The sequence below is a fragment of the Tasmannia lanceolata genome, unplaced genomic scaffold, assembly GCF_043159265.1.
Source record: "Tasmannia lanceolata isolate RefF3 unplaced genomic scaffold, GAP_Taslan_0.1 ptg000007l, whole genome shotgun sequence".
NCBI lineage: Eukaryota > Viridiplantae > Streptophyta > Magnoliopsida > Canellales > Winteraceae > Tasmannia > Tasmannia lanceolata.
The window spans coordinates 11,519,563-11,541,935 of NW_027518684.1; the positions used below are offsets into that span (position 1 = coordinate 11,519,563).

Consider the following 22,373-nt stretch of genomic DNA (forward strand, 5'->3'; position numbering starts at 1 on the left):
ATGCCAACTTCACCACAATTATCCGCAACAAGAATTGTGTCTTCCTCGCTATATTGAAGCACAAAAGAACACCTCCACAGAAGAAGAAGATCCTCCCCAGTGCTCCAACGAACAATATGCCGGATTTGTCTTGGTTTTATGATATGCTGGACGAATTTGAATGGGGCACCTATACTGCAAAGAAGATCATCCCCATGCTCCACCGGACAATGCGCCGGACTTCTCTTGGATTGACGATCTGCTCGATGACTTTGAATGTGAGCTAGCCCTGCACTCCTCCAATCCTGAGATTTTAGGGTCGAAGACTAATTCCCCTCAAGCTTCCTTTTGATTTTAGTGTCTCATTGGTTTGTGAATAGGAAGAAAATAGTAAGTGAGATGGTTTTAGATTTGCACTCAGTTAATTTACTCTGATCATTTGATATTAGTGCATTGTAAGAGAAGGTAGATTATATTCACACTGACTTACAGTGTATATTCCATTCATTTTTAATAATTAAGTATTTGGTTTTGAATTTAATTGGAAATTCGTTCAACCTTTTTATTTCATAAGGCCATTTAAGTTGTAAATAGAAAATTCGTCTTACATAAATAAGTGGACTGGATGGAATATCTATCAAAAAATTGCTCACTTACATCCCATTAAATAAAAAGGTTTTTCCAAGATTTTATATGGTGTTTTCATGTAGTTGCTGAGTATTCTTGAAAAATGAAGTAGTCTCACATGATTCGATGATCCAAACCGTTCATTTGTTGAGCCCCATGGTAGGCAGTGCTCTGAAATATAATCTCCACAGGATGATCTAACGCAGCAATTTGTTGATGGACGTTAAATTATAGAAACATCTACAGATATGAGGGCAAGGATCATCCTGTTGAGATGATCTTGCGCCAGGGTTGATGCCCAAAAAACAAATGGTTTGGATCATTGAACCATGTGGGCCCTCATGTTATTTGGTGTATATCGATCATACTTTGGGTGTGTTTGGATTCCCATAATCAAGCACCGGAATTGGCATCTTATTTTGAATTAGAGGATGAGATTTACAGGGGCGGAATTGAAGGGGAATATGCTGGAGATGGTATTTTGATTCCGCTCGGGCCAGAATGGAATTTTTATTAGAATTTTTTCTATCATTGGGGAGTCACAATAGGAATCATAATGAGATGCTGAATCCTGAAAGGATTTTAAGGTAGTACATAATTTGAGATATGCTTTATTGTTTCTATTCAACGGCCGTAGTTATTACCATTGTTTAATGGAAAGAGATTGTACGGGAAAGTCTACCAACATCTAGAACATCTAATATAATAGTGTTGAAATTTTCTTAGGCCCTGTTCTTTAAAGATTATGGCAACCGATTGTGAGTGCCGAACCGATTAATAGAGAAATAGAAAATTTTAATTATGGAGAGTATTATTTTTTGTAATAAAAATGAATTAACCAAAGAGTGAAAAACTCATTTCCCAAGGAAATTTTTTACCCTAATCCTAAAAAGCCCTTTAAATGAAATTTAAACGCTCTAATCTCCTACAATGAGTCTCATGAAATGATTATGGGTCTCATTGTTTCAACAAATCTGAGCAGGCAGATCCTAAATAACATGGTTAGTGTGGGACATACGTAATCAAGTTGGTGGAAAAGGTCCGACCAAGCCATTGCTCGTATCAACTTAAGAAGGGCCCACCTTTTGCTCCCACTCCCCAAAGTTAGCCTTTGGAACCCTTCCTCTCATCTTCTTCCTCATTCTTCCCCTTTCTTCAAGTCCCCATCATGTAAACACTCTTTCTTTCAACTCTCTAGGGCGGCTTTCACTAATTATTATTCTTATCGTCATAATTAGTTCCTCACTCCCAAATAATATGTACTTTATTACTCGTTTTAAGCATTAGTTCCTCACTCCCAAAGCATTGTGGAGGAGTTTTCCTTGGGGTTAATTGGGAATGGAAAAAGATTTTCTTACTTATATTATGATTAAAGGCCATTGGTTCACTACAAGTACATTCTTTTTAAAAAAAATATATAATTGGGCCCACATTGTTTGCTATCCAAATCATAGCAAATGAATAATTGGGCCCACATTGTTTCCACCAACAAATGAATGGTTTGGATCATTGAATAATGTGGACCCCACTATGTATTTTTAAAATTACCTGGATAAAAAGTGCCTGTTCTAATGGGAAGTGATATTTACGCCCCTTTTGATCACCAGGGACACCCAACGTCAGTGTATCAATGGCAAAAAGGGAGCTGATGTACTTTACGTCAGAAAAATTCAGTGGATTTGATTGCAAAGTACACTGGCAAATGGGTATTCTGGTGATGATAGGGGCGTAAATATCAATTCCCATTAGAATATATGGGACCCATGAATTGCAGTTGCACCAACGAGATCGAGATTGATCGTGATGAAGGGATGAAATATCTTTCCTCAATAAAGCTAGACTATTATAGACCAAAAATATGGATCCACTCGATCAATCTGATTTTTTCAATACGAATGTTTGTCATAGGCCATAGTTTGCTGATATTTTTATGACCGTTGATCTTACTGGTCATTCATTAAATAGGCATAATAATGATGGTCACATAATTTTTGGTCTTTCTCCTACTTTTATTCCATGGTGGACCACCCCATCATCCAAATCTCAGATGTTTTATAACTTCCCTCATTTTCTCTCAAAATATTTACCAACAACGAAAAGTCTCTCTCTTTTTTTTTTTGGGTCCACACTCCACAGGCGAGTTCATGTTTTTCCCCTTTGACTCGTAATTACGGACCCCAGAAGGGAAGTTATATGACTTATATCCCATTCCGCATCCGATTACTCCGCCCGGTTTTCCGAAAACCGGCGTTCTTCCTTCCGAAACCCCCGGTTCGTTGTCGGAAAGCCGCTATATCTCACTCCTCGTAACGGTGCTGAGCTCTCTAACAAAAGTCAGCTATTTCACTCGTCAAAGCCTTTCATTTTTTTTTTTTCCTTCTTCCTTTTTTGTTTTCCGCCTTGTTGAAAGAAAGTCCAGGGTGGAGATTTTTTCTAGGGTTTGGAGATTCGCAGATCTGAGAGACGATATAGTTCTAGTGCTTCTGATAGTTTTTTTTTTGTTCTTTGTTCTTTTTTTTTTCTCGTTTTCTATTTGGGGAGGAGAGATGTATCTCTTTGATTGAGGGTTTGATGAAAATCCACCGAAATATCTTTCGTCTATGATGACTGGAATTCTAAAACGATCGATGCGGGCGGTGTTTGGGAAAATCTCTCACATGGAATGGCAGATCTTGTTAGCTATGGGAATGCCGAACGTGACGTCGAACACGTGAGTTTTGTTTTATTATGGATTTTACTGTAAATGATTTGTAAGAATCTTTGTATTTTTTTTTAAATTTCTGTTCCCCTGTTTTATTTGTTCTGTATGATGATCTTAGGTTTTATAGTAGTTATTGTCGAGAACCTGCGAATTTCATGAATTGTTGACTTTGATGCAATTTTTGAAGAGATTAGGGATTGTTGGAGAATTGTTGTGATCGTTAGAGAAGAATTTTTCAAATTTTTGGTCGAAGGGTTTATGAGTCTATGTGGGTTTTGTTCATTTTGATCTATTTTTTACCCTTCCACTTTTTACCGCAGCTTGTGTTGGAACTTGAGCCAATGTCCATTGCCTATCAAAATTTAAGTAGTATGATCTTATCATATTAGGGATGTATCTGAGTAATTTCTCACATTGCAAGCTCCATTACATTTTAGACGCTGAAAGTGGTAAACTGACATTGTGGGAACTACTGATGTGGAGTTTTTTATAATGGTTAGCTTACTTAGGGTTGTTCTTTCGTCATGGGATGTGTCTGAAAAGTGAATTAGTTTGGGCATGTGTTTAGTGGGAAAAGCTCGATATGGTTTGAATCGAGCTCCTCATGCATAGTTTTGCAGCTTTTACAGTGCATTTGAAAAGGAGAAGGATCCTCTTACGGCAGATGATTTTGTGATTTTGAAAATGGGTTATGATAAATGTTATTCTTGTATGTGTTGATGGTATAATGGGGAAAACAAGTAGTTTACTTAACACCAGTGAGAACATGGGGAATATATTGGACTGAGTCTAATATTATGAGGGCCATGGAGGAGGAAGACAGTTGAGATATGAGATGAAATGCCCTATAAATACACCATTATTGTATGGACAGTCACTTAGACCTACTGCTCAGATAGAAAAGAAAAAGATACTCACTTAGACTTGAAAATCATTGGTAGGTTGCAACGATCTCAACGACTGACTAAATTGATTCTCCAACTATACGATCTCGATTAATGTGAAAAGGATACCAAGGATATATGATGACTCTGAGATGTGCAAGCTGAAGCTTAAGAGGAGTGGGATGGCTAGAGGGCAGAGACCATCAAAACCCTACAAGTGAGTGGCTGCGAGTTGCAGATAGAAGTCCTAGAGGGTTGAATTAAAAAGCGTACCATTTGAAGGGAAATCTCACTGTGAAAAGGCGAAAGCAAAAATAAGAGTGCTTTTTGATGATTTGGTTCGAAGATTTTGAGGATAAAAGTAGAGATAGGATCCTTCATCCTCTTCGTAAAGGCATCCATCTTTGAGGTATCAGTGAGCAAGTCCTCCAGAGTAGGAACACATAGTCTCTCTAATCCTCTAGTTGTAGAAGCACCGAAGAAGGTGATTTTCCCAATGCCATTTGGTTGGTGAGTTTGAAGATTGAGCATATCTTGCTCTAGACAATTTTATGTGTTTGATGGATGACATGTTTTAGTATTTAATTCGAGGTCATCCTTCATGTACTTGAGGGAAATGAGATAGTCGATTATTCTCTCAAAAAAATAACAATGAGATGATGGATTCTTTGGAGAGGTTTTTTTCCCCCATCCATTGCTTCATAGATGAGAGGTTTCTTTCCCTTTTCTTTTTTTTTGAAATGGTTGCAATTTCATTCAAAAGATAAAACAGAGGACCGAGATGGTTGACCGTCAAGTACAAGGATAGAGAACAAACAAAGAAAAGAGATACACAAAAAATAAAACCATTGTCATGGTGGGAGGAAGTCAAACATCTCCAAACCCTGTCTTCCCACACCTTCCCAAGCGAGTTTATCTGCCTCTCTATTAGCCGATCTTCTAATATGGCTGAAGATAATTGAGGTTCCTTCTATTCGGCCCTGCATCTCATCGAAGAAGTGTGCAAATCTCCAAGGGGGACCTTGAATTTCTTCTCATCGACTGTGTCATAGACATTGAATCCCTTTTATTCCTTTTCTCTTGTCAATAAATCTATAATAATGGTAAGAAAGGCACGCACACATTTTTAAAATTAAGCGGGAACACCATTGCTCGAGAGAGTTTCCTTTTCATCCACAGTGGAATACTGAATTTGCTGAGTATTTAATTTGTCATAGGAAGAATCATTTTTCTCCACTGTATCTCACATATATAGATTGCTGAGGCCTGTGGTCATGCTTATTCAATGGGTACTTAATTTGTTCATTAAAATTTGTTTCTTCTGTTTTAATTGCTTCTTGTATTTCTTTTCAAAGGCTCTAATTGCTTTGAAGAAAGGCAGTCAACTGCTCAAGTATGGTCGTAAAGGGAAGCCCAAATTTTATCCATTCAGGCTTTCAAATGTGAGTAATGCTACCATTCTGTCTTCTTTAAGGACATTATCTTTATTGTAATTCTAATCCATGCTTTGCATTTCCTTTCTTTGATATCTTGAATAGATGAATGGACTCCCTAGATATTATTCTTTATATTCATTTGAGTACTTTGTTACATGGGAATTGGGCACTAGTTTTGGAAATTTGATATTGCTCGTTGTATTTAGTGCCTTCCAACTTCCAAGCAGATCTTTTCCTCAATATTCAAGTTTTATCACTCTCAGCATAAGTAAGATTCTCCATTTAAAAAAAAAGCATAAGTAAGATTCTAGATTGTTCTTTGATTTGCACAATATTTTAGGGGCATGGGTATAGCCTGTGACACAATTCGAAGGTGCTCTACACCGGAGCCTTGTTATCTCATGTTCAGTTTCAGCTTACCTAAAAAAAATGTACTCTCTCTCTCTCTCTCTCTCTCTCTCTCACACACACACACACACACACACACACACACATATTATAAGGAGATGACACCTATACTCCCTTGGTTTGATGATGGTACACCTCTATTTTGCTCCCTTCTAATTAGCTGTTAATTAAACAGCATCTGAAAGCCGCTTAGGAAAGGATAAAAAAGGGAGAGGAGTGCCATCATCACAACAAGGGCATGTGCGTGCGTGCGTGTGTCATGGATATGTGGGTGGTTGTGTGTCGTTCTCCGGTCAAGTTATAAATTTATTAGTCAATTAGTCGTACTTTGAGATTTAATGTACACTTCCTCTTGTACAATAATAAATTCATTTTCAATTTCAATCATACTGGTCAGGGTTGGTTAGTTTTGGGAGGTTGAAGTCTTACCTCTAGGATAGATGGGTTTCTCTGCTTAGGCAGCAATCCAACATGGCTTTAATAGAAGCAACACAGGCCTGCCCCCGAGTCTGTTGATTCCAGGAGACTGCTCAGAGATGAGTGAGCTAGTGTTATTTTTATGCTATTTTTAACCTGGAACTAGGAGATCTTTCCATTCCCAAAAGACTTGATTACATTTTATATCACATACGAAACTAATTAGAGAATCCGATACTTGATTGCCTGTTATATATTGGTGGGTAAATCTTGGCTTGATCTCAATGATGAGATCCTTTAAATCTTGTTAGTAATAATTTATAGATCGTAGAGGCTCGTTATTGGCGGGAATTGGGGAGCCTTGGCAATTGGGAGATCCTTCACCCGGGTTTCTCAAATTGAACTTCGATTGTTCTAGCCTGGGCAACCCCGGCCCGGTGGGAATTGGGGGTGCCCTCGGAGATTTTAGGGGTGAGGTAATTTGGGCGTTCTCTGGTTCGATTGGGCGTGCGGATGCTAGCGAGGCTGAGGTTTGGGCTGTTCATCAGGGGATAAGGTGATTGGATATAGAATCTTTGGATCGTATCATTGTGGAGGGAGATTCCCTTAACGTGATTCGATGGTTGAGAAGGTTGTTAGTCGCTCCATGGAGGTTTGCGCAATACTTTGATGATTCATGACAGAATTTCTGGGCCCTCAATTATCTTCTCGCACGTTAGAAGATCGGCTAATAGTGTGGCGGATCGATTAGAGAGGGAAGGAGTTGTTAAGCAGGGTTTGGAGTTTTTTGATTTCTTGCCTCCTTGAATTGGGGTGTCTGTTGCATACTCTTTATTCTTCTTTTTGTATTTCGGTTTGTATTTTCCTGTTTTGGGTTGACTGCCTCAGTCGGCCCCTTTTCTATTTAATGAAATCTGCAATCATTCAGAAAAAAAAGAGGCTCATTATTGGCATTTCTCAATCAAAGCCTTACTGTCATCTTCAATCCAAACCACATCGAAATCTAAGGTCTTAGAATATCTAAGGCCATCTAAAATGCCTCTCAATTTAGCCTGCAAGCTAGTACTAACTTAATAAAAATGAGAAAAAGCAAATATAAGCTTACCTAAACGATCTCTAAAGATACCTCCACCACCAGAAACATCCGGATTGCCTTTTGACGCACCATCTATTTTAAATTTTCTTTTCAATCTCTTTGGTTTCAGCCGTTAAACTTTTAAAATTGTAGGAGTCATAACCTTCTTTGGGGTAAGGGAGATGATTTTTTCTCGCCCCCCCCCCCCCCCCCGCATAGGATTATGCGCCCCCCTTTTAGCAAGATTTGATGTCAAAAAGCGTGAATTGTGGGCAGACTTTTAATGCTTTTTTATGTTAAATCACACTAAAAGGGGGGAGCATAATCCTACAGAGGGGGTGAAAAAATCATCGCCCTTGGTTTAATACTCAAGTTGCCAAGATCCAACTATTTTGGCAACTTTTTGATTTTTTACCACCCTAATTGTATAATTGCAGGGGTGCAGGGTTGTCTCTGTTTTCTTGGTTTGTATTTGTGTCTTTGTACTTGAGGGAGGACCTTCTCAGTCTTCTTTTTAATGAATTCTGTTACCATTCAAAAAAAAAACAAAAAACAAAAAACGACTCCCTATAGGAGAACTATGAAGATGGAGAAACAGACCTTGCAAGCATGTTACCCCAAGCCATAATTGCTCTAACAATAATATCCAATAATGTTGGAAGTTTTAGAAGTACCTTTTCCTTCCAAATTTCCGGCTGATAATAGATAGAATAACCTTCAGTAAGAAGCCAAATGTCAAAATTTTCCTCATTTTTGATAGCTCAAACCATTGAAGGAGCTTTGTGGTGATTGGTTGATTTTGAATAAGAGTGACATTTAACATAGACTACTGATATCCTCACTGCTATGTTTTGATAATGAGTATAAGACAAACTCACCTTGTCTTTTATTATTTAACTAGCTGTCAAAAGTTATTACAATTCCCAAAAAGCTCTCAGCTGCCAATTAAAAAGGAAAAGACAAGGTGAGTTGCTTTTCATGCTGTAGCTTTTCTCAATTGATGTCAATGGTCTGTTCACCTCAATTGGGTATTTTGTCTTGTATATTTGTGTTGGTTAGTGACATCCAATGCTATTAAAATAAAAATAAGAAGAAGAGGGAGGAGGAGGAGGAGGAGGAGGAGGGAGGAACCCATGGTGAATGTGAGGGGTTCCTGGACAGGCAATGACAGGCAAAACTTAGCAGCAGCATAGTGGAGTTGATGAGGGCTAGCATGAACTAGCAGGTACTGATATGCACTTGGTGTTCTATGTAGCTGGCAGGATAAGAGTCAGGTACAAATCTTAGGGAGAGCTTGGTTTGATGCTAAGATGTAATTCAAAACTCTAAAGAATGCCTGTGATTCTCTGTTATGGAATCTGTAGGAAAGACCCAAGACAATATTCTGGACAAATTATTAATTAATAACCTTCATGTGCATTTGGTATACAATTTTGTGCACTATCACAATTTGATGAATCCTGCTAGAAGGTTTGGATAGGTATGTTAATGTGCATTTTAATATTTCTCTTTCTATAAGTTTTTTTTGGCTACTGTATTAGAACACGGATGTTGCATTCTTAAGATTTCATGGTTTGTATTGTAAGTTTGTAACCACGTACTGTTATGACTTTTTATTAATATGGTTGTGCTATTTATGAGTTTCTTCTTTATATATCTGATTCACAGGATGAATCGTCGTTGATCTGGTTTTCAAGCAGTGGAGAAAGAAATTTGAAGTTAGCTTCTGTCTCTAAAATTATCCCTGGACAGCGAACTGTGAGATTATCTCTATGCTTATTCAATATTATTCTAATGATCGTTTCTGATCTAAGTTATTATCTGTGTTTTTATTTTGTAAAGCTTAAAAAAATTCTAATTTCTTAAATCTTATGACTAAATTTTTGAACTCTATTTATTCAGCTTTATTTGTATAACTTTTCAGCCTGTTTTTCGACGCTATTTGTGCCCTGAGAAGGACTACTTGTCCTTTTCACTTATATACAATAATGGTACACGATCTCTTGATCTGGTTAGTACACCTACTCTATGATTCTTTTAGCATTTACAGGATTATGATCTCCTGAGTTTTTGTGTACTGATGTTGATATGTTGTCACTTCTTAGATTTGCAAGGACAAAGTTGAGGCAGAGGTGTGGTTTGCTGGCCTAAAGGCATTGATTTCTTCAGGTCAATGTGGACGTTCAAAAATCGATGGGTGGAGTGATGGAGGACTCTATTTTGATGTAATATATTTCCGAGAACCATTTCTATGAATATTTGTTGTCCAATAAGTATCTTTTTGAGATTATCCATGTTTTGCAGTAAATGCCCTCCTTTAAATGTAAACATGCAGTATCCTTAGCTACACTGATATTAATTGGATTCCTATGTGGCTGAGCAAGAGATCTCTGCACCTTATCATCTTTATTTTCCCTATTAATTTTCTTTGCCCGATTTTCACACTGTAATGTTGCAAATCTTTTCTGCACGAATGGATCCATAGACATTGCTTTGCCAAAAAAATTTGGGTTCAATTCAATATGATACTGAATATATGATCTGTTGATGTGAATTTGAAAGTAACATATATTTGATATTTCATGCTATAAACATGCAAATTATGTTGCGTTGCCACATTTTTTTTTTCAATGGCTGCATTGTCACATTATTATACCTTTAGGTAACTTAATATTTTAATTTGCTGACCCATTCCAAACATTCCTGGTATTGCTGTTTACTGCAAATTGTAATCACCGTAATTCTTCATAATCATGAGATCTTTAAACTGAGAAAAATCAATACCTTGCTTAACTATGGTCTATGGTTCACATTTTTTTCTTAACTATGGATTCCGCAGTGCTTGAGTCGCATGTGACACTCTTGTTTGTTTCTCAGTTCATTTCCTTCTATCACACATAATTTTCCAACCAAACATCAATTGCTTTATTTTATAATACACGTGAATATATAAGATAGTAAATAAATATAAAAACAATATAGCATTTTTGTTTTTGTTTTTGTTTTTTTGCTTTTTTTTTTGTTGTTGTTTACAAATCTACATATTTTCTAATTTTTCCTCTATTTTCTTGAATAAAAAAACAATGAAACCGGAAAAAATTATAATCTCCCTAGATACACCCTTTCTAAGAAATTCCCAAACATGAATATGGTTGTGAATTGAGTTTGCATTTACTCTAAGATATTGTGATTTCACTATATTTGTTCATGAGAAGGGCGCTTTACATGGCACTAAAGGAATGAACAAAGTATGTGCTACACTGTGCCAAGTTTCATAACACAAGGTACACTTACACAAAAGCACTATAGTACTGCACATAGTAGTATTTAAAGATGAATAATTAAAATTTCTGATAGTATGTTAATAATACACTAATACTAGTTTTTTTTAAAGTTATTTACATAAATATACTGGAGAGAGGCATGAGTGGACTGGAAAGCCATATTATGCCTATGCTTGAGCTTGAGGTTTGTAAGGGAAGAAGGAATATTATGCCCTGACACCAGGGTTGGGATATTGTGATTGTTTTGATGTCAGTGGTTATAGTACATCGGAGGATCATATCCAAATTTGTTTCCATCTATACATCACATCTGGTTCTCATAATCATCATTACTTTGATGTTTATATTGTTCTCACAGAGACTCAATCATCATTGTACTCGTCCACACTGTGATCATCATCATCACCATCATCATCACCACCACCACCACCATCACCATTGCAGTTAAGTGAGGCTGTGGAATGGGTAGAGCCACTACTACTGGCGTAGTTTCTTTGATCACCTTCAGTTGATTCTCTTATAGGCGGAGGGACTTGCACTATTTCATCATTTAGAGATGCGTTTGTTGACCATCAAAACATAATCTTTCTCTTTCTTGTGTCCAGAAGTACAATGAGTCATCCTCTTTGAGTATGCAATCCCTATTATTTGTAAAGAAGCTATCACCCATACTTTTAAAACTCCCCCACGTCATCGTAGGCTCCCCCGAGTCGACTCCCTTTTACCTTGGTTGTGTTCCGCATTTTGTCCTACAATGCCAATAAAAACTCCTTTGACTCTCCCGAGTTATGACGGCATCAACCGAGTGCTCAGCCGCGTCAACCGAGTACTCCGTGTCGTGCCAAGTCGACTAGGATTTTCTTCGGCTGCGTTTTGACCCACATCAGCATTTTGAAACACTGTGTATCAACAATTAATCTTTGCTTCGAGTCTTTGTCCCTTAATCTCATATTGGAAGAATCTGCTTAAACCAACGTCACCTTCTCTTATCTTTCCGAGGTTAATTTGTTCTTTAATTGGGTATGACCACTGAAGGACACAACCGATATTGATTTTGAATCTTGATTGGAAGAATCTTCATAGACACATTTTTTCTTCCTCTTCTCTAGCTCTTGTACAAAAGAAAGTAAATATCTTCTTATTAATTCATGAATTGTTATATTTGCAAGAGTCGCAGGGCTTTTCCAGTAGTCATAAATACAATAAGACATGGAAGACTAATCTGTTCCCCTTGGTAACATACATTGAGTGAAAATGACACATAAAGGAATTCAATTACTTTGGTAAAATGGGATATGTTAATGCAGATATTTAACGGTTTAACCACAAGCGTAAACTGATTAAAACTAGCATTTTACAATTCAGATGAGAAAAACAGAACAGCTGCTTTATAGTTAGCATCATGGTTGAAGCCTAAGACGAGCAACATGTTTTTTTCCTTGGATCAAGATTTATGTGCCCAATTAGATTCTTTATGTTTGAATTGTGTAAACTCAATTTACTTTCCTTGCATGCATCCATTTTACAATTCAGATGAGAAAAACAGAACTGCTGCTTTATAGTTAGCATCATGGTTGAAGCCTAAGATGAGCAACATGTTTTTTTTTCCTTGGATCAAGATTTATGTGCCCAATTAGATTCTTTATGTTTGAATTGTGTAAACTCAATTTACTTTCCTTGCATGCATCTTCTATAACTATTTTCTGGATATGTGTCAAATTTTGCCTTAGAAAATGCTGCATTCATAGTGTGTATTCAGTTGCACATCATGGCTGATACATGGTTTTATTCAACTTATTTCAGGATAGCAAAGACGTAACATCTAATAGTCCAAGTAACAGTTCCGTTGGAGCCCCGCCAGATAGTAACTCTCCAGAAACTTATATTAGTAAAAGTATTAATAATTTACCCAAAAATTACTCTCTCGAAAATTCACTACATTCAGAAAGGTCAGATGTAACATTAGACCTCAAAAATATGCAAGTAAAAGGAGCCACTTCAGATGCCTTTCGAGTTAGTGTTTCTAGTGCCCCTAGCACTTCTAGTCATGGTTCTGCACAGGATGATTGCGATGCTTTAGGGGATGTGTACATATGGGGTGAAATTATATGTGAGAACTCTTCATGGGGTGGTGGTGCTTATAAAAGTATTAATCCTTCAAGCACAAGAACTGATGTGTTGCTTCCCAAGCCCTTGGAGTCTAATGTGGTTTTGGATGTTCATCATGTAGCCTGTGGGGTCAAGCATGCCGCACTGGTTACGAGGCAAGGAGAGGTTTTTACATGGGGGGAGGAATGTGGAGGACGCCTGGGCCATGGAGTTGGTACGGATGTTATTCAACCTCGTCTTGTCGAATCTTTAGCCACCTATAACACTGAGTTTGTTGCTTGTGGAGAATTCCATACTTGTGCTGTTACCATGGCGGGCGAACTTTATACATGGGGGGATGGCATGCATAATACTGGACTTCTTGGTCATGGTTCTGATGTTAGTCACTGGATACCTAAGAGAGTTTCAGGTCCTTTGGAGGGACTTCAGATTGCTTCAGTTACTTGTGGCCCGTGGCATACAGCCTTGGTAACATCAAGTGGACAGCTATTCACATTTGGTGATGGAACATTTGGTGTTTTAGGGCACGGTGATAGAGAGAGTGTTGCGTATCCTAGAGAAGTGGAATCTTTGATGGGACTCAAGACAATTGCCGTTGCCTGTGGGGTGTGGCATACTGCTGCTGTGGTAGAGGTTATCGTAGCTCAGTCCAGTTCCAGTATTTCGTCAGGAAAATTATTCACTTGGGGTGATGGGGACAAGAACCGTCTTGGTCATGGAGATAAGGAACCACGACTGAAGCCCACTTGTGTTCCGTCGCTTATCGATTACAATTTTCACAAGCTGGCTTGTGGGCATAGTCTTACAGTTGGCTTGACTACGTCGGGACATATTTTTACCATGGGAAGTACTGTTTACGGTCAACTTGGAAACCCTCGTTCTGATGGGAAGTTACCTTGCGTTGTAGAGGATAAACTTGTTGGTGAAATTGTTGAAGAGATTGCCTGTGGCTCATATCATGTGGTGGTACTGACATCTAGGAACGAGGTTTACACATGGGGTAAAGGAGCCAATGGAAGATTGGGCCATGGAGACGTTGAAGACCGGAAAACACCTATTCTAGTTGAAGCTTTGAGGGATAGACATGTTAAGCATATTGCTTGTGGTTCGAACTTCACGGCTACCGTATGTGTTCATAAGTGGGTATCTGGCACAGAGCAGTCTCAGTGCTCAGCGTGCCGACAGGCATTTGGGTTTACTCGAAAGAGGCACAATTGCTACAACTGTGGACTTGTACACTGTCATTCTTGTAGTTCCAGGAAGGCTTTAAGAGCCGCGTTGGCTCCTAATCCTGCCAAGCCATATCGTGTATGTGATTCCTGTTATACCAAGCTAAAAAAAGTGTCGGAAGCTGGTGTTAATGATATCAAGAGGAATATTATACCCCGTCTTTCTGGTGAAAACAAAGACAGGTTAGACAAGGCAGATATAAAATTGTCAAAGACTGGACTCCCCACCAATCTTGATTTGATTAAGTATCTGGATACCAAGGCAGCTAAACAAGGAAAGAAGACCGATGTACATTTGGTTCGAGGTTCCCAAATTCCTTCTACATTACCTTTAAAAGATAGTCATTTGATTCGACCTTCCCAAATTACTTCTACATTACTACTAAAAGATAGTTCTTTTCCTAGTCTGATTGATTTGCGTCGAACAGTTCCTAAGCCAGTTCATACACCAGTAGTTCAGTCTGGAGTCAATTCCAGAGCTGTTTCACCTTTCTCTAGAAAACCTAGCCCTCCGCGTTCTGCGACACCTGTTCCTACAACATCAGGCCTTTCTTTCTCCAAAAGTATTGCTGATAGTTTGAAGAAAACTAATGAACTCTTGAATCAAGAAGTGCAGAAATTGCGGGCCCAGGTATATTAGCTTTGCTCTGTTTCTTATTTGAGGAATGATAAAATGAAGGGCGCCCTTGTAAAAATCAGCTTCAAGAGCTCCCTTATTGGTTGATTTCTGCCAAGTGCATTTATGGTGACACCTAAAAAAGTGGAAACCGTGTTGACTTCGCAGAAATCAACCAATAAGGGCGCCCTTGAAGCTGATTTTTGCAATGGCACCCTTCATTCTATCATTCCTTTTCTTATTTTGTTAAATTTAAGAATGTTTTTGCAGACTGACCTTATTTGGTTTCAACGAAACTTGTTTAGGTTGATAGTCTGAAACAGCGGTGTGAATTTCAAGAATATGAGTTGCAGAAATCAGCAACGAAAGCTCAAGAAGCTATTGCACTGGCTGAAGAGGAATCTGCCAAGTCTAAAGCTGCCAAAGAAGTTATAAAATCCCTAACTGCACAGGTAATATTCTGATTCATCTCCAACATATTTTCTTGTTGAGCTGTGTTGATCTAATAATAAAACATCTACATTCAATTCCGATGGAAGAAATTCAAGAACTAAAGGAAGAGAGAGTGAATGAGAAGAGAATGAGATCTTGGGTTCATTAATACGATCCAAACAATTGTCCTGCATTCAAGCCTCTCACCTTAGATCTTGTGTTCATTTATAAGATCCAAACAAGCTTTTGAGATCCACTTTACATCAGGGACCTTCCTAACAGTTCTCCCTATTATGCCACTTCCCGGCCTACAATAATGGCTATTTTAAAATGACACAAGTGCCCCTATCTCTTTGATAAAATGACAAGACCCTATTTAGGCACACATGGCAATTTTAGGAGAGCTTCTTGGGACAACCCTGGCACAAGCATGTCTTCATGTCGTTTCTGAGGCTTTATATCCCATCAAATTCTGATTAGAATTAACGATATCATGGTTGGTTGTAGTTAGACCAAGAAATAATGCTTGTATATCCTTGGGTGCTGCTAAACTTGATGCTGCTAATTTTCTCAGTTGCAGCTTCCATCAGTTGAACACCATGAATCTGAACACTTGAATCTGAACCTTAACATCATACCTTTTCAGATGCACTTCTTCACGTGTTGTGCCAAATATGTCTATTCTCAAGTGTACCAGGGCATATAGTTATTGGGTGCCATATTTTCTAATCATTAAAAGGAGAGCAATATACTATGTCTGGTGCTGTCTATTTTATTACTAAACTAATATTTAGACTCCCTTGTCTTGATAGATTCACCCCTTTAGCTTCTAAACTTTTCCATTGGTTCAGTTGTTACAATTACCAACAAGTCATAGCCAGTGGAAGAATTTTTAAGTAAAATGAGGGGTGTACTTATCAACAGAATGGGATGTAAATTTTAGCTTAATTTTGTTAATTTACTTTTAATATTGTTGATTATTACTTAGATCTTTCCATTTATCTGTGTTTGCATGCTTACATTTTGGCTGTGGTCCTGGTTTTTGCTTGACTACATTTTTACTTGACTTTGATTAATGCCTTTCAGCTCAAAGATATGGCCGAGAGGCTACCAGTTGGGGCCTATGATAGTGAAACTGTAAGACCGGTGGTCCTACCAAATGGTGTGGAGCCAAATGCCATTTGCCATTCCGATGCAAATGGAGAATATCAATTGAGAAGTGAAGCAAGCAATGGTTCTCATTTACCTGCTCCCATGGCTATTGACTCTACTTCAGTAAGTGGATTTTTGGTCCATACTCGATCACAAAGAGATGCTCTAGTAGCCAATGGGAGTGATGAGCATACAAATATGGGTGTGCGGAATGCTCATGAAGGGATACTAACAAATGGCAGTAGATCTGATGACACTGATGGCAAGGAACCTGACCCTCTTCAAAATGGTGAGAATGTTCCAAAGGCTAGAAGTCCAACAAGTGTTGGTAATCAAGTTGAGGCAGAATGGATTGAACAATATGAAACTGGTGTATATATAACCCTTGTGGCACTTCGAGATGGAACTAAAGATATCAAGCGAGTGCGTTTCAGGTAATTGAAACTCATTTATTTCTTCTTCTTGTATTTGTTTTCTTCGAAGGCGAGTTTGTTGGCAAAACTGATGGGGCCTGACCCTCCATGTTTAAGGGTTGTTGGGTTTATGGTATGAGTCCAATCACTTGCACTAGTCATGGGGGCATACCATAAATCCTTCACCATGAGTTAATGATATTAATATTCTTCCATACTTTGATGGCCTGCAAACTAGAAGCAGTTGCAATTTTCTATTCTGAGATTAGAAATGTATGTGCAGTCGGAGAAGATTCGGGGAGCATCAAGCAGAGACTTGGTGGTCGGAGAACCGTGAGAAGGTATATGACAAGTATAATGTCCGGAGGGGTTCCGACAAGGCGTCATCAGCATCATCTGTCCTGTCCGAACACAAATCAGAAAATGTCTCGCCATCTTTGCAGACTTAGTATTGGAAGGAAATACATCACATTTTCGGTCAAGGTTAGTGATTCAAAAATGGCTGTCACAAATCAATTCTTCCTTCTTCATTTTGTTTAATTTATTTTCCCTTGTCCTTAAATTTATTTTCAGGCTGTGCTCTTGAAATTCTTTTTCAGGGTGTGCCCTTGCTCTGCTGTATTGTAGTGTATATAATCATCAATTGTGAGATATTAAATGTGCAGAAAAAGGTTTTATCCGAGTATATGCCTATTTCTTTCATTGTGCTCTTTACTACTATACAACATGTTTTTAGAGGTTAAAGATTTGGGAAAATATGAAAAGACACTGAATACCCTTACCAGACACCTTTATGATTCGATCCTGACTATATGATATTGGGTCTAACGTGCCACACGTGTATGTTATCAGGCCTGTTGAACAGTTGTAGTGCCATGAGGCGATTGTGATTGTGGTCACGATCCGCCATATAATGGACATCCCATTCATAAGATTAGCACCTACAAAAATCAAATATTACCCATCTCTCCGTGGAACCATAATCAATGCATATAGAGATCAAGAAGCTAGGATCATCTGATCAAGTTGGGGCCAAGATTTTAAATGTCGGTTCTGGTATGCATGCTGGTCGCTATAGAAAATGAAAATATGTCGGTTTCAGTTATAGATTTCGTGCAAATCCCTATAAAATCACAAAAGTTTATGAAAATTCATACAAATGATGAAAATTTAAGATAAGGTTTCAGAAAATGTTAGAATAAGCTCAATTACGTACTTAGAAAGCATCACATAAGCAAGACAACAATCTATAATGATTTACCAAGATCAAACACCTAATGACATGCGTTGTCACGGATGACTGGTATGGTAAGGTCCATTCTAAACTACAAATATATACACCCCCCACCCCCCCAACACACACACACACACACACACACACACACACTTGCTTCAAATAAACACAAAATGCAAGAAAAAAGCCATTTCATTCATTGTTTTCATAAATAAAATACAATATAATGAAAACTATAATGATGGTACAAATCTAAAGAATTTCCTAAAAAATAAATAAAATAATTAAGTTTTGAATAAAAAGATTATGACTTTGTTAATCTGTTGATCGGGAAAGAATAACTCACATATAGAAAAAAGTAGAAGCTAGCTTGCATATACGACAATTTTTTTTAAATATATATATATATATATATATATATATATATATATATTTTTTATTTTTTTTTTCCTTATTTTTAAAAAATCTTCTGACAAAAATAAATAAAATTATTAATTTTCAAAATGAAAAAAATCTGACGCCGTCAGTCAATAGATCAGACAAGAACTTACATATAATAAAATTAGAAGCTAACATTCACATGATTAGTTTGTATTCAAAAATATATTTTCTCAATTTTTAAAATCGTAAATCCATGAAAAATAAAATTTCATGCACTAGTCTGTGTGGAAATGCATCAGATGAATATTTAGTTGATGCTTTTTTACGGTAATTGAAGAAACAAAAGACATAAAATACTCACCAAGAAAAAAAAATGTGAAACTCCGAGCTTCTCTATATAGTTTGATAAAAATTTCAACAGGTTAACTGAAGTTTTTGAATTTAAATACTAAAGTGGTAGCATTTCAGTCGACATGATCGAAACATTACCGAAAGCTAAACCAGACCGGTGGACCGAAGGATTTCGTTTTGGTAAGGATGGAAATAGGAACATGTCATTCATTTTGTTTCGGTTTTGGCTGGCATTTAGAACCACGTGTGGGGCCAACGGAAATGAGCTTGAATCGTGGTAGCCCATTGGATCTACAATTCCAATTGTATGCACTAATGTGGGGCCTAAGGGAGATCTTTAGGAAAAATTCCTAAAACAGTAAACTCTACCTATTTGCTCCTACCTACTCGGTCGGGCGCTTTCTCTTTCTATTACTAAAATATCACCATTAAAAAAAAACAGGAAACCATACCTACTGCAATGAACTCCGGCCCAAGACTTGAGAATAACTTTAGGGGGGATATATCTTGAGAGTGGTAGTAGTAGTAGTGGCAGTCTAATATGCTCCGTTTGGTTGCTCGGGAGTGGCTCGGAGAGTAGTGGAATACGAAGTCAAAAGAGAGGTGACAAGCATTTTGAATAGTCAAAAGAGGGAAATAACTTGAGGTTGTAAAGAAGTTTAGTTTAGAAAGGAGTCTAGTGGTAGTAGTCTAATTGGCCTATTGTTATTTATTTTATATTTTTTGAATGGAATATTTATATTATAATTATTTTTACTAGAGAGGTTTCCTTGCTTTTATTATGTGGAGTGCTGGATTGAGGATGCTAATTATCGGCAAGTTTTCATTCGAGTGAGGAACTTACATAAAAGAGATGCGAGAGAGGTGAATGTAGTTGTTGCTTAGTTATTTGCAGATGGGCGGATGTGAAGCAGTAGCCAATCAAGAATTGGTTTAAGCATTTCAAAATCCAGATCTCACATGATAAAATTGGGGCCATTTCGGAGCAGCATTTTGAGGAAGAGGAAAGGTTAGTGACGCGGTGCAAGAACACTTGCATTATGAGAACCCAATGTAAATCAACTGCATTATGAACTATCCAAACAAGGACAAAATAGCCTTTCCATTGATTGAGGCATAGATTGTGGTGGCTCTTGCAATAAACAAGGTTGCTGGGGAGGAGGTGTTAGATGATACTGTTGAAGAGCATCTTGTTATGCATTAGGAAGTTGTCGAAGCATTACACATGGTGGAGACATGGGTGATTCTGCTGTCTGGAGACAATTTACAGAAGTTGAAAACGGTGTGGCTCCTTGCCCGTCTTGCAGAAGCAAAGCGCATTGAAAGCTTGAGGAAGTCGATCTTGATAAAATTCTTCGCCGGTGACACCCTATATAGGCTACACCTTTAGTTGACGGGATCACTAGTGTTGGGACTTGGGATTGTATTTTTTGCATATGACTTTGATAGATGATAACTTGATTGCACTTGCCCAACGCTGGGACTGAAAAATCCCGTAACTTTGTTGAGGATATAACATAACATGATATAATTTTGGGAAAGGTTTACCATAGTATTTTTCAAATGGGACTGATATTTCCTCGTGAAAACCCCACATTGACAAATGCATATATGTTTTTTGCTGCTTCGGGCTGTAATATTTACCTAGTTACCATTTAAAATAAGATGTTTGTCTACCCTTAAACTAAGAGGTTTGTCTACCCTCATCTGTGACGAAGCTGCCTAGGGGGTTCATCGCAAGCCCTTGGCCGTTGGAACATGTTGAGATGAAAATGTAGATCACCTGCCAAAAAAGCAACCACCAGGTAACTATTTCCCCCCTTTTCCTTGAACTGTGTTTTCGTGAGGGGGAACTCCACCCAACCCCCCTCCCCCCTCCCCCCTCCCCCCTCCCTCCTCTCTTCAGTCGCTAATTTTCATATTTCACAGCATCTTCTCTCAACATGGTTTCTTTCCGGGCGGGATTCGATGCTAGTGCCATTATTTACTACAAAAGGTTATTCGATTCAAGCATTGCACCCTTCAAGCAATCTGTCGTTTGCGGAATTTGTCCTTAAGTTGCCAGTGGGAAAGACAGCTTGCATTTGAACTATTGAAAGCTTTGTGTTAATTCTGGCATTAAAAAACCAGTGCTTCTCTTAATAGGCGATTTAAACCCGATATTTCATCTTCTGTTAGAATATGTGAGATCCACCGTTGGATTAGGTGTAGATCTCACCGTTAGATCATCTTGTGGGAGATTAGGCAAGTTGGTTAATGAGGCAACCCACTAGAATAGGCAGCTAGATTTAATTAGTAAGTAGATTAGATTAGAATATTCCATCATTATCTCTTTCCATAGTCTGCTTGATCTCTTTCTATGTTTATCATGTATGTGCTCAATATAAGCACACCTTGAGCTCTATTGTAAATCATCCAAGATTAGTGAAAATCTCCAACATTCTTCATTGTAAAATAATAGAAAATTATATTAATCTTGGATGCTTACAAAGAGAATCCATTGGTGCTTTTATAGAGCACTTACATAATAAACATAGAAATAAATCAAGACAACTATGGAAAGAGATAACACTAGAATATTCTAATCTAACCTAATCAAATCTACTTTCCTAATCTCTCTTGCTTGCCTCTTCTAATCCACTTGGCTAATTTATCTAGTTGCTTCATTTAGCCACTTACCCAATCTACCTCCAAGATGATCCAACGGTGAGATCTTAACCCAATCCAACCGTTGGATCCCACATATTCTAACATCTTCTCTGAAGCTATTAGATGAAGAAGGTCTGTGGAAGCACCATTAATATCATATAAGTAGTGACAGAACTTTGAATATCACCATCACATGAAGATTTTTTCTTTGGTTAAGCTGGGTACTTGAGTTATTAAAATTTCAACATGGGTGGGTTTGGGTAGAGCCTCTGAGCCCACCATGTGTTTTAGTCAGGGCTTTACTCGGTGTATACCTTTACCCGAGTAAACTTGACCCAACGCTCACTGCTACTCCGACCACTGTTTGCTGATTGTGCTTCACACCCTCGCCTTTTAACTCGGTTCCTGTAAAGAGGGCATAAAACCATGGTTTTAAATTTCGACCGAAATCCAAAATCGATAAAACCGAAACGGTCATTTGTTTCGGTTGAAATTTCGGTTTATCCGAAATTTGACCCAAAAAATCTGTTTTTTTAATATTTCACCGAAATTTAATATTGAATAAAATATTGGTTTTGGGTTTTGTACCAGATTTTGACCGAAATTTTGAAATTTCAGGGTCCGAAAGCGGTACCGAAACCGAAATTTTAAACCTTGCATAAAACAAACTTTACACCCATTTTCCAATTAAAATTGGCAGTGAAATTGGTTTTACGCCCTTATTTTTATGCCGAAAGAATGGGAGCCTTGATGAAAGATTTTTCCAATCATAAAAAGGCCAATGTGGCTTATTTTTACTAAAACACCCCTAAAATAATATATAAAGTTATAAAAATAGAGGTTATTTTCATAAAATAGTAGAATAAAACCGGATTTGAGGACTGTTCCACATATTTTTTAGTTGTATAGAAAATAATTTCGGATACAGTAATAAGGATCTGAAATGTGTCCATGAATCCTGCTAGTGTGTAGAGATTGGATTCGAATGGTCCATGG

The 22,373-nt window shown here is 37.7% G+C and overlaps 1 protein-coding gene across 3 annotated transcripts; it reads left to right on the forward strand.

Annotated features, from left to right (window-relative positions):
* The first annotated feature begins 2,714 nt into the window (after positions 1-2,714).
* LOC143881895 (PH, RCC1 and FYVE domains-containing protein 1-like) lies at positions 2,715-20,278 on the forward strand. 3 transcript variants are annotated; one of them, XM_077385231.1, is made up of 10 exons: positions 2,715-3,316; positions 5,547-5,633; positions 9,196-9,285; positions 9,452-9,538; positions 9,633-9,752; positions 12,615-14,780; positions 15,071-15,217; positions 16,284-16,783; positions 17,046-17,245; positions 19,614-20,278. In XM_077385231.1, exons 1-9 carry the CDS (start codon positions 3,269-3,271, stop codon positions 17,209-17,211), a joined length of 3,411 nt encoding a protein of 1,136 aa, XP_077241346.1. In that variant the 5' UTR covers positions 2,715-3,268; the 3' UTR covers positions 17,212-17,245; positions 19,614-20,278. The 3 variants fall into 3 exon arrangements, with proteins under 3 accessions (XP_077241346.1, XP_077241345.1, XP_077241344.1); XM_077385230.1 differs by having other exon boundaries at positions 19,624-20,278; XM_077385229.1 differs by lacking the exon at positions 19,614-20,278 and having other exon boundaries at positions 17,046-17,462.
* Positions 20,279-22,373: the final 2,095 nt, after the last annotated feature.

Bases quoted from the DNA above. Each gene is read 5' to 3' on its own strand.
- LOC143881895 (XM_077385231.1), top strand. From the start codon at position 3,269: ATGGCAGATCTTGTTAGCTATGGGAATGCCGAACGTGACGTCGAACAC. The intron at 5,634-9,195 runs GTGAGTAATGCT...TCTGATTCACAG, and splicing joins ATCCATTCAGGCTTTCAAAT to GATGAATCGTCGTTGATCTG. The intron at 15,218-16,283 runs GTAATATTCTGA...AATGCCTTTCAG, and splicing joins TAAAATCCCTAACTGCACAG to CTCAAAGATATGGCCGAGAG.